Here is a 13316-nt window from a genome sequence, read left to right as displayed (position 1 = left end):
CAGTACATATAATTTTTTTTTTCTGTACCAGGGGTTGAACCCAGAGCTTTGTGCATGCAAGGCAATCACATTTCCAGATCTTGTAATTTTTTGATACAGAGTCTCATTAAGTCATTTAGGCTGGCCTGGAGCTTGCAATTCTCCCTCAGCCTCTTGAGTTACCAGAATTATAGGTGTGTGGCACTGCACCCAAGTTTAAAACACACACAAACACACACACACACACACACACACAAACAAAAAAAAAAAAAAACCCACCTCATCCCACTTATATCAGGAATGAGGAAAAAAAAAAATTCTTGCTGCTTTTGTTTAACATTGTCCTGGAAGTCCTATGTAGAGCAACCATGTGTGAGACAGGAAAGGAAGAAATAAATATCTCTATTTGCAGATGACAAGAACCTATCTATAAGGAATCTCAAGAATCCACACACTCACACAAAAAACTAGTTATTAGGGCTTATAAGTGAATTCAGCAAAGGTGCAGGAACAAGCAAGACACTCCCTCACCAAAAAAAAAAATCAATTTTATTTCTATAAACTAACAATGAACAATACGATTAAAGGAAATTAAGAAAACAGGCCTATTTAAAGTAACAACAAAAAGAGAATAAAATACTTTAAAAATGTAAGGAGGTAAAAGACTTATACATAACAAAAGGTGCTGAAAGTAAAAATTAAAGACCTAAGTAAATGAAAAGATCCTGTCTTCATGGATTACAAGACTTAATATTGTTAAGACAGCAATGTTCTCCAAAGCAATGGACAGATTCAATGCTACTGTATCAAAATTCCAGTGGCCTCTGTTTTTTTTTTTTTTTTGTAGAAAAGGAAAAATCAATCCTAAAATTTATATGGAATTTCAACAGACCTTTGAACACACAAAAGAATATTGAGGAATCTCACCTTCTGGTTTTAAAACTTAATACAAAGCACAGTACTCCACAGTGTGTACTGCCATAAAAACAATCATATCAACCAATGGATTAGAATTGAGGGTCCAAAATAAACATAGACATGTAGGGAGGCAGGCAGACAGGCACACACATACATACGCGCGCACGCACACACACACACACACAAACACACACACACACACACACACACACTTGGCCAAATGATTTCCTACAGTAGGGGTTTCAAGACAATTCAATGTATAAAGAGTAGCCTTATTAGAGTAATAAGCTAGGAGACATGGATATCTACATATAAAGGACAGTAGATCCTACCTCACATCAGATATAAAAGTTAACTCAAAATGGACCAATGATGTACATATAAGATCTAAAACTGTACAACTCTTAGAATATAAATGTTCATGACTTTGATTTGGCACAGATGACAACAAAACAGCAAACCCTTCACCCCCGCCCCCCAAAAAAGAAATTCAACTTAATCAAAATTTAAAAATTTTGATTCAGGGAACACTATCAAGACAATGAAAAATAAAACCCAGAAAACAGGATAAAATGTTTTCAAATCACTATCTGCAAGAGTTTAATACCCAGAATATATAAATGATTCCTATTACTCATGAATAAAACTTTTTAAATAGGCAAAATTTCTTAGATATGTTTCCAAAGATATAAAAATGTCCATTAAGTACATGAAAACATGCATAATATCCTTAGGGAAATGCAATTCAAAACCATGATGAGATATCACTTATCCACCAGAAAGGTTATTTAAAAGTGGGGATGTACTGCAGTGATAAAACAATTGCCTAGGACAAACTGTGTAAAGCCCTAGGAATGAACTTCAGCATGAGGTGGATGGGGGTGTATGGTTATTAGCAAGTATTAACAAGGATGCAGAAATATTAGAGTCCTCATATACTGTTGCTAGAAGTATAAAATAGAAAAGTTAATCAAAGATACCATATGACCCAGCAATCCTACTTCCAGCCATATACAAAACATATGTCAAGTAAAAACTTGCAAATGAATGATCATGATCACCAAAGAAGTTAACAACTCAAATGTCCATAAATGGATAAACAAAATGTGGCACATCCATGCAATGGTGTACTATTCAGCATAAAGAGGAATTATGTTACAATATGAATAAACCTTGAAAATATTATGGTAAGAGAAAGCCAGACATAAAAGGCTACATTACGCGAACATAGATATAAAATACCCAAAAGAAGCAAATATACAGAGACAGAAAACAGACTCTGATGCTAAATGGGTATGGAGTTTCCATTTCAGATGATAAAAAAGTTATGAAACTAGATAGAAGTGATTATTGCACCCACTAAATTGCACAATTTAAAGTGGTAAATCTTTAATGATATATATATTTTCCCATAATTTATAAACAAGTAAATGCCATATATATATAATTTTTGCAAGTTACTTTTTAACATGTATGTCTCTTAGAATTCCCTGTGTCAGGACATACAGAAGCAAGTCATTTCTTTTTAACTATTGTACAGTATTCCACAATATGGACATATTAAAGTTGATTGAACTATAAATCTTGATTAATACTTGGGGGGTTTCTAACTTATTACTGTTTAAAAAATATTACAATAAAAATTAAAGAATATGTCTACATATGTGTATTCCTCTGGAGACATATACTGATCAATAGATTTGCTAGGACAGAGTCTACATGCATTTAACATTTTAAATGCCACTGTTAACCTGCTTTCTGAAAAGACCAACAACAGTGTAGGTAAGTTATTTAATCTTCATATGCCTCAAGTTCATCAATGAAAATGTGGTGAAACTTGCTATACTTAAGGGATCATTCAAATAATAATAATTACATGAGTTATATATATGAGTTATACAATGAGTTTACCTTAATGCACAGCTTATTAGTAATGATCATTAGGTGTTACCTGGTACATGTTGTCTATTAAGCCTTCTCCCCACTGTTTTTGCCTATCTTTGACAATTTTCTCTATATTATTGCATGTTTTATTATTGTATATTTTATATATTATTGTATATTTCATAAGCGTGTTTTTCATATCTATTGGCTAATAATTCTTGGTTATATACGATAATACCATGAGCTAAGAAAGCACTCTCAATTTGTATGAAAATGTGGAAAACAGACCCAAAACAGATGGTTAACAGAAATATTAACTGAAAAATCATTTGGTAATATATAGCAAAAACATAAAATAAAAAGTTTATATCTTTGCCCCAGAAATTCAACTTTCAAGAATTCACCCTAAAGAAATAATTAAGCCATGTATAAACATATATACAAAATGAAATTCAACAAAGCATCACATAACAGGAAAAAAAATCTCATCAATTAAACATTATCAATGTATGTATCACAAATCTGATAAAAAGCTGATTATGATATACCATTAATTTAAAAAATAGGTCATAGAAACAAAGAAGAATAATTTTGTTGTTTAAACATTTTTCTTCATTGTCATCTTTCCCATCTAATGTTAAAAGTGATGGCCAAAGACTTGATTCTAAGTTGCGTTCAATTTCTTTTTATATATTTTCTGTCTTCAAATTTTCTTGGAATTATCATTATTATTATTATTACTATCATTATTATTATTATTATTACTACCATGGACTCAACATAGGGTGCTTTACCACTGAGCCACATCCCAAGCCCTTGTAAATTTTTATATTTATTTATTTTGTACCAGTGATTGAACCTGGGGGTACTTAACCACATCACCCAGCCCTTTTTTATATTATATTTTATTTAGAGACAGGGTCTCACCAAGTTGCTTAGGGTCTGCAAATCAATTTACAGGTGAGCGCCACTGTGCCCAGATATATATATATTTTTTTGAGTCAGAGTATAACTAAATTGCTTATGGACTCTCTAAATTGCTGAGGCTAGTTTTGCTTTTTTTTAAGTATTGATGGCCCTTTAATTAATTCATTAATTTTCAGTGCTGAGAATTGAACCCAGTGCCTCTCACATGCTAGGCAATCACTCAAACCCCAGTCCCTAAAGCTGGTTTTAACTGCAATCCTCCTGCCTCAGCCTCCCTCATTGGTGGGATTACAGGCATGTACAACCATGCCTAACTACCATAATTATTTTTAGAAAAAAGAGAGCAATCTGAGATATCAACATAAGTAACCTCTTAAAACTTTTAAAACATTGTTAAGCTTATTTTTTTAAAAAAAATTGATTTTAAATATTTTATGAAATTGATTTAAAAATATTTACTGCCTCTGATCATTTATTTGTTAAAGTATGGGCATTTTAATAGTATTGTTATATAAAGTCATTTATTAACATAAATAGAATGAATACTCAAGAAAAAAAAATCTTTCACAGGTTTATAATTGGCTTCACAAAATATATCTTATAGACAGCAAAATACCTGACATAATGTACTCAAGTATATTGATTGAAATCCCTGCAATAAATGTTTTGAATATAATTAAACCATTAGAATATTAATAATGAAAAGAACTAAAATGAAAGAAACTAAAAATTCTCTACTTTATTTAAATTTTTCTTTCTTTTTTTAGAGTTTAGAGAACTAAATCAAAAGAGAATGGGAACTTTTAAATAAACATGCCACTTCAATTCTGTGGGAAAATAAATGCTATCTGCATAACCAGGCTACCCTTCAGAAACAAGGTCCATCAGAAATATCCTTATATCACATAAAAGAATGAATTTTAGATGGTTTAAAGATATTAATCTTTTTTAAAAAAAAAAACAATTATTTGAGAAGTTAACATTTTCTATTTTAAGTAAAAAGACCATATTAAAAAACAGAGGAACCCCAGGAAACATAAAAGAAAATAAATACATATCAGCTACTTAAAAAGAAATACTTTTTTTTTAAATGTTTTTAGTTGTTGATAGACCTTTTTTAAAAATTTACTTATATGAGGTGCTGACAATTGAACCTAGTGTTTCACATATGCCAGGCAAGTGCATTACCGCTGAGCCACAGCCCCAGTACCAAAAAGAAATACTTTTGAATGATAAAATAGAACACAAAAATTAAAGACAAAAGTATATTAGAGGGTTGGGACTGAGTATTTGCCTGGCATGTATGAGGCACTGGGTTCGATTCTCAGCACTGCATATAAATAAATAAAATAAAGTTTCTATCAACAACTAAAAAAAATTTAAAAATATATTTCAAACAGTTATTTTACAGTTAATATCCTCAATTTACAACATAGCCTACAAATACAAAGGAAAAATCCAAAATGACTACCCCAAAAGACATACTGCTTTACAAAAATTAGAAAAATGCACACTAAAACTACAAGATGACATTTTTCATTTTACTCATTAGAACAATAAAAAAGAGGAATATTAAATATTCATGAATTTCGCACTTATACACATCAGTATGATTTTTAATCACTATAAATAATCTGAAAATACATTAATAGTGGTAAATTAAATGCTTTATATGCATATATGCTTTGACCTAGAAATAAATACATCAGTTCAAAAGATATGTAAACAAAATATTTACTGAAGTGTTGCTTTGACAAGTAAAGATGTAGAGAAAAGGGAATCTTGTACACTGCCGGCTGGTAGAAATGTAAGTTGGTATAGCCATTAGGGAAAAATGTTTGGAGAGTCTTTGAAAAACTAACAATAGAAATACTAAAAGGGGGCTGGGGATGTGGCTCAAGCGGTAGCGCGCTCGCCTAGCATGCGTGAGGCCCGGGTTCGATCCTCAGCAGCACCACATACCAACAAAGATGTTGTGTCCGCCGAGAACTAAGAAAAAATAAATAAATGTTAAAATTCTCTCTCTCTCTGTCCCCCTCTCTCACTCTCTCTTTAATAAAAAAAAAAAAAAAAAAGAAAGAAATACTAAAGGATCCAGCACTTTTGCTTCCAGGAATTTAGTCAAAAATCTAACATCAGTTTACCAATGAGATATTTACACTTCCTGTGTACACTGCATCACTACACACAACAGTGAAATTATGGAGTGACAGATGGCATGGATAAAAAAAAATGTGGTACCTATATACACAATGGAATACTATTCAGTCTTTTAAAAGAAGGAAATTCTATTATTTATGATAGACAACAGAGATAGAATTGGAGAATATTATGCTGAGATATGCCAGGCAGAGAAAGACAAATGCCAAATGTTCTTACATATATGTTGCATCTACAACAACTCAAAACTGAACTAAGTTGCAGGTAGGAGCAAGAAGTTCTGGTATGCTATTCACAGTATGATGACGGTAGATAATAATTAACTGTGTACTTCATTTTTTTTTTTTTTTAATTGGTTGTTCAAAACAATTAACTGTGTACTTCAAAAAGCTAGAAGAAAGGGCTGGGGATGTGGCTCAAGAGGTAGCGCCCTCGCCTGGCATGCGTGCGGCCTGGGTTCGATCCTCAGCACCACATGCAAACAAAGATGTTGTGTCTGCCGAAAACTAAAAAATAAATATAATTCTCTCTCTTTCAAAAAAAAAAAAAAAAAGCTAGAAGAAAAGATTTTGAAAGTTTTGATGGTTTGAATGGAAATAAGTAATAGATCTTTGAGGAGATAAATATATTTAACCTCAATTAAACATTACATAATGTATATTACACCTGTATAAAAACATAGTACCCTGTTAGTAGGTACAGTTTTTGAAGTTTTCTCTTTTTCCTTTTTGGTATTTGGGATTGGACCAGGGCACTTCACCACTGAGTTACATCTTGAGTCCTTTTTAAAAATTTGGAGACAGGGTCTCACTAAGTTGCTGAGGGTCTTGCTAAATTGCTGAGGTTGGCCTCAAACTTGAGATCTTACTGACTCAGTCTCCTAAATTGTGGGATTACAGGTAACTACCATACCTACTGAATATGTACAATTTTTGTGTCAGTTAAAAAATAAATTCAGGGATGAAGCTGTTGCTCAGTAGTAGAGTGCTTGCTTAATACACATGAGGCCCTGAGTCAATTCCTAGCACTGCAGAAAGAAAAAACAAAAACAAAAAATAGAAAAAGTAAATTTAAAAGAACAAATATTTTTAAAAGGAACATACTACTTCATGAAGATAATTTACTTAACCTTGCTGGTGGGCATTGTGGTTATGTCTTTTTTGGGGGGCAATGATGTGTGAACTTGAGAATATGAGTTTTGAAGAGACTTGCAAAAACTGACTTACAAGCAAAAAATTTAAAAATATTTCCAGAAAACGTTCAAACTATTTTCTAAAAAGCCTGTATTAATTGCTTCCAACTACATAGGACCTCCATATCACAGCACAAGTGCTGTTATCTTTTGATCTTTATTGATGTGATAAACAATAAAGTATCTATTACATTTAATTTGCATTTAAAAAATTTACACCCTACATGATCAATACACACAAAACACACAGTTGTCTATGCTTCTTTAGGAAATTGCTATTTAAGCCCTTTTTGTTCATTTACATATGAATGCACTTTCCCCAATATCTGTTATCCTACTGTTTTAGTTTAGCTTATAAAAGGCCACTACATGAATAAGACTTTTAAATCAGAGAGTGTTTCATTAATAAAAAACATAAGAGCAGTATTAGATAACCAGTATATATTATAATTCTTTGACTTAATTCACAGTTCTTTTAGAATTATTAAAAATGCAATTAATTTCATAACAGCCACTTAATATGATACCTGCTGAATTCCAAGGCACAAGTATAAGATACTGTCTGGATCATACTTTTCACCATTTGGTCTCCGCACCTCTTGGATAAACTGGCATAAGCCCAAACTCAATTCAGCAAAAGTGCAGGACAGAATATCTTCCTTCAGCTTTCCAGAGCGGACTGTGGAAAGGTAGAAAACATCTGAAACATTAACTTACAACAAACACAGTAGTATTACTTGATTCACTGAAATAAACCCTGAGTACTATGGTGCTTAGGCATTGTGGTATAGACTATGGATTAAAAACAGATCCTGATCTCAACACTTTCAGTTAGGGAAATAAAGACAATGTAGTACATATACTGCTAATATAAAGATTTTGTTTGCACAGGATTCTGTGAAAGCAAATGAGAAACATCTAATAGGAAAGAGTCAGATTAGATTCTGGAGGAAGTAACACAGGCAACACCTTAAGAAGTGAAGAGTTTAAAAGGTGAATAGGTAAAAATTCCAATGTGAGGATACAAAAAGATATCCCAACATATATTCTATAGAGCTCTAGTTCTATGTGAACTTCCTCTGAAGAATTCCCAGTGCCTACTGGCAGATTAAAGACTAAAAATATTTATAAAAAAGAATGTTGCTGAACTTTCTTTAACTACAATTTGACCACAGAATATCACAAATACAGTAAAACATCTTCATGCCTTTAGAAATGATAGAACACAGTATTCTTACATCCGCTGGGCCAAAAAGGTGCAAAGATTCAGGGAATTTAGGTGTATAGAAGAGAAGCAAGAAGGGCAAGTTAGGGCAGATCACAATGAGTCTCATGTATTGTATTAAGATGTTTGAAGAAAACCATTTTGGGTAGGGAAGTTACCAATTTGATTTGTATAAGTTCTATTGAAACAGGTTGATCCATGTTGTGAGGTTAGTACTAAAAAATACCCTTTCTAGTTCTTGCTCTTCTGCATTTAGCCAAGACTACACATTTCAAAGATACACTTGGGTCTCTCCTGTGTGGTTTTTTTTTGGTTTTGTTTTTGTTTTTTTGGTACTGGGTATTGAACTCAGGGGCTCTTGACCACTAAGCCACATCCCCAGGCCAATTTTGTATTTTATTTAGAGACAGGGTCTCACTGAGTTGCTTAGTGCCTTGCCATTGCTAAGGCTGGCTTTGAACTTGAGATTCTCCTGCCTCAGCCTTCTAGGCTACTGGAATTACAGGCATACACCACCATGCCTGGCTCCTGTGTTAGTTTTGCACAGGCAAGCAGAGGTTCATAAGGGCAAGGACTAAGCTTGATCTTTTTACCCCAGATCATAGCAATGAAGCCTGGTACATAAAAAAAATTCAACGAGTATTTTACAGGTAATTCAGTAGTAGAAATGGGCAGGCATGTCCTATGGCTACTGCATTTAGGTCTTGTAGTCTAAAACAATATTACCTCTCCACTCTCACTATCACCCTTTCTTTCTTTCTTGAGATGAGGTTCCCCCTTGTTGCGCAGGTTGGTCTCAAATTTGTGAGCTCAAGTGATCCTCCCACCTCAGCCTCCCGAGTAGCTGGGGCTACTGCTGTGCCTGGCTTCCTTTCTTTTATGAGACAAAGAGTGCCATGGTTCAAAGTGGGTGGTCATCGGCCTAATAAATCCCCATAACAGGATAATATTTACAAAACCTTGGAGCATGAAGATTACACCTATCTGTAGGAATTCCAATGATGTCAGTCATAGCTAAGAGTAACAACTAACAGCTCCAACAAGGAAGGCTAAGTATTACCCAAGACTAACAGGACAGACCACTAGCGGGTGAAGCCAAGAGCATATGCAATCAAACAGGTGTAAGAGAGAAGATACATTTGGAAAGTGACCTCCCTCCACCCGCCCCCAAAAAATCTAGTTAAAATGATTACACTTATACATTTATACCCCACCTCATTTCATAAAGATTATATAGGTAAAAAACACAATAAAAAGAAAACTATAAATTGAAAATAAATTTCAGAGATGCTAAGATGTAGCTCAGTAGTAGAGTACTTGTCTAGCATGTGTGAGCCCCTGGGTTCAATCTCTAGTACCTCAAAAAAAAAAAAAAAAAAAAACAAAAAAAAACCCAAAATAATAGTACATCAAAACTAGTAAAAAATGCAGGCTAGGATGTGGCTCAGTGACAAAGCTCTTGCCTTGCATCTGTGAGGTGCTGGATTCGAGCCTCAGGACCACATAAAAATAAATAAACAAAATAAAGATATTTAAAAAAAACTAGTAAAAAATGGAAAATTATTTGGCTCTTAAAATTATAATATTGCTTTATTTGAACAATATTTTAACTATTTTATTTGATTCCAAGTTTCCTGGCAGCTGAAGTGAAACAAATATTGTCAGTTATAAATGGATATAATTTTAGGAACAATTCTTACCAAAGCAAGGCTTTTTTAATTTCCAGATATTTTTCATAAAAATATGAAAAAAAAATATCACACTGCGTTACATATGGGTTACTATATAGACAAGAGGATAAAGAAAACTTTTTGATGCACTTGTCTGGTGTTAGAAAAAAAATTCCTCATAATTGTGTGATAAATTCAATACCAGAAGACACAATCTTACCTTTACACCTTTATAATAACCTTTAAAATTGAGGTTTTCCATCTTAAGAATCAAAAATTTAAAACTTTAGACACTCAACTTACAAATTTATATCAACAAATTATGAGTAATTTAAAACGAATACAGAGGAAAGAAACAAGTTTTACCTCTACAGCCTGACTCTGAGGACTCTTGAGAGAGTACCTGGTCTTGAGCACTTCCTAAGTGGTCAGAACATGGGCTGGATGAGGCATGTTCACCTCCTTGGAGAGAAAAAGAAAATTGAAAGGGTTAATTAAGTAAAGGCAAACTCAGTTTTATAGTTTCTGATAAAAGAACTATCCCTTTTGAGTTAATTTATGGCTTTGCTTATTTATATTTTCCTTGCCTAAATCAAGACACAAATTCATGCTGTTAACGTTTACCTCCACACTTTAGATCCCCCTGCTCTTCCTTGGCATTTTTCCACTGAACCCAATTCTTCCAGGCATTCACCCCATACATATATTTCAGGGTCATTCCAGACACTGAACACCCTTGAAAGGCTCCTTGAATAAGACTCCTGGGCTCCATAGCCACTATAGACTTCTTCCGTCCCTGTAAGAATTCCAAAAATTTACAGAATATAAAAATGCAGTTTTGGATCTTTAAGAATCAGAGTTCTCAAAGCCAGAAAGGGCATAAACCTATAGGATATGAAATTTAGTTTTATATCATTAAGATTTAGAGTTCTAAATGGGCATGGTGACACATGCCTGTAATCCTAGCAGTTTGGGAGCCTGAGGCAGGAAAATGCAAGTTCAAAGCCAGCCTCAAAATTTAGCATGTGTCAAAATAAAAAATAAAAAAGGGATGGAGATGTGCTCAGTGATTATTAAGCACTCCTAGGTTAATCCCTAGTCCCCTCCCTTCAAAAAAGATTCAGAATTCTTAGAGCTGAATAAGGCTTTCCAGATTATTTAAACCAACTCAAATAAAAGGAAAAAAAATGCATAAATATAGAAAATCACCTTGTACTAATTACCAACATTTGAGTATTAGTGTGTTCCAAACACTGGCTCCACCCACTGAGAGATAGATATCACTATTATTACCAGTTGGGCCTATTTAATAGAAAATATTTTGAGTAATTTTAAAAAAAGGCCTTTAAAAATTCTCTAACCACATTGGAACTGAATTAGAACCCTCTGATGAAAATATGCTAAGAAAATTCTCCAAAATCATAAATTAATAGTATACTTATAAATATTCCATGGGTCAAAGAAGAAATTACAAATGGACATGCAGCTCAACGGTAGTAGTGTACTTGCCTCACATGCACAAGGGTGGTGGGTTCAATCCCTAATACCACAAGGGGGACAAAAAAAAAAGTAAAGAAGGAATTTTAAATGCAATTAGAAAATATTGTGAACATAAATGAAAACAAATTGTCATCAAAATTTCTGTGATGGAGCTAAGACTTTAAATGCTTTTATGAAAAAATGATATAAAATTATATATTCTAAGCTTTATTTTTTTGAGTTGTAGACGGTCATAATGCCTTTATATTATTTATTTACTTATTTATTTATTTTTATGTGGTGCTGAGGATCAAACCCAGATCCTCACATGTGTCAGGCAAGCATTCTACAATTGAGCCACAACCCCAGCCCCTAAGCCTCAATCTTAATAAACCAGAAAAGAGGACCAGAGTATAACCTAAACTAAGAAGGAAATGTTTAAAATAAGAGCAAAAATCAGTAGGGAATAAAAAGAGACAGAAAAATTAATGAAATGAAACTGATGATCTGAATAGCTACAGAAACTAAATTTACAATTTAAAACCTTCTCCACAAGAAACACCAGATCCAGAAGGGTTCACAGTTGAATTTCACTAGTTAAAGAAATTATACAAATTGTACTTCACATAAAATTTGATATCACCAACACCCTGATACCAAAACCAAAATCATTACAAGAAAACCATGTGAATAATTCTTGAACAGAGACACTTAAAACCTTACTGAAATATTAGCAAACTGAATTCGGTAATATATAAAAAACCAAATAAATATATCATCTTTTAAAAAGTAGGGTTTATTCTAGGAATGCAAGTTTAATCATTTGGATTTTTTTTAAAAAGTAATATTTTTGTCATTTAACAGACTCAAAAAAGGAAAACCGGATACTATCTCAAAAGAAGCAAGAAATCCACCCAACAAAACTCAACAGCCAACCCTGGTAAGAATCTGCAGCAGATCAGGAAAAGGGAATGTCCTCAACCTAGTGGAGGCCATACATGGGATACCTACAGAAAACAACACACTAAACGTTGCAAGACTAAACCCTTTTGCCTGAAGATTAGAAACAATGCAAAAAAGGTCATCTTAGTAATAATAATCAGGAGAGGTCTTAGCTAAGTTTGATACAGCAAAGAAAAAAAGAAAATACATTCAGATTAGGAAGGAAAGAGTAAAACTAAAACTCTTTTTTTTGCCACAAATAACATGATTGTCTAGGTAGAAAATCCTATGGAATTTAATGGCACAAAGCTAAAGAACATAGACTAAACACACAAAAATCATTTGCATTCTTATATACTAATAAGGAATACAGAAATGAAATTTTAAAATACTACCACTTATAACAATTAAAACTAACTTACTATTTATTTATTTAGCAGTGCTGGGACTGAACCCAAGGGTGTCCTATCCCTAAACTATATTCCTGTCCCTTTTTTATTTTGAGACAGAGAGTGTTGCTAAGTTGCCTGGGCTGGCTTGCAAATAGTGATCCTCTTGCCTCAGCTTCCCAAGCCACTGGGGTTACCAACATGTGTTACTGTGCCCAGCACAGAAACAAATTTAACAGACTAGAAAAAGAATGAAAGGTAAAAAGCACTGCTGAGAAAGCCAGGCACAGTGGTGCATACATATAATCCCATCTAGTTGGGAGGGCTGAGGCAGGAAGATCACATCTGCAAGGCCAGCCTCAACAACTTGGTGAGACAAAAAAGGACTGGGGAGGGGCTGGGGATGTGGCTCAAGCGGTAGCGCGCTTGCCTAGCATGCATGCGGCCCGGGTTCGATCCTCAGCACCACATACAAACTAAGATGTTGTGTCCGTCAAATAAATATTTTTTTTTAAAAAAAGGACTGGGATGTGGTTCAGTGGTAGAACATC

The 13316-nt window shown here is 33.5% G+C and overlaps 1 protein-coding gene across 14 annotated transcripts in view; it reads right to left on the bottom strand.

Moving 5' to 3' along the window:
• Zmym4 (zinc finger MYM-type containing 4) overlaps positions 1-13316 on the bottom strand; it is a 145714-nt gene that overhangs the window by 8889 nt on the left and 123509 nt on the right. For 13 of the 14 annotated variants that reach the window (XM_005317794.4, XM_078025902.1, XM_078025900.1 and 10 more), the window contains 3 exons: positions 10580-10751; positions 10322-10417; positions 7588-7739 (listed from right to left, as the gene is read on the bottom strand). In XM_005317794.4, the coding sequence (XP_005317851.1) occupies positions 7588-7739; positions 10322-10417; positions 10580-10751 (420 nt within the window). Of the gene's footprint in view, positions 1-2204; positions 5698-7587; positions 7740-10321; positions 10418-10579; positions 10752-13316 lie in introns of those variants that run through there. The other variant, XM_078025903.1, reaches the window with a different exon arrangement.

The sequence above is a fragment of the Ictidomys tridecemlineatus genome, chromosome 11 (genome assembly GCF_052094955.1).
Source record: "Ictidomys tridecemlineatus isolate mIctTri1 chromosome 11, mIctTri1.hap1, whole genome shotgun sequence".
Taxonomy (NCBI): Eukaryota; Metazoa; Chordata; class Mammalia; order Rodentia; family Sciuridae; genus Ictidomys; species Ictidomys tridecemlineatus.
This window is presented reverse-complemented; position numbering and strand designations above follow the sequence as displayed.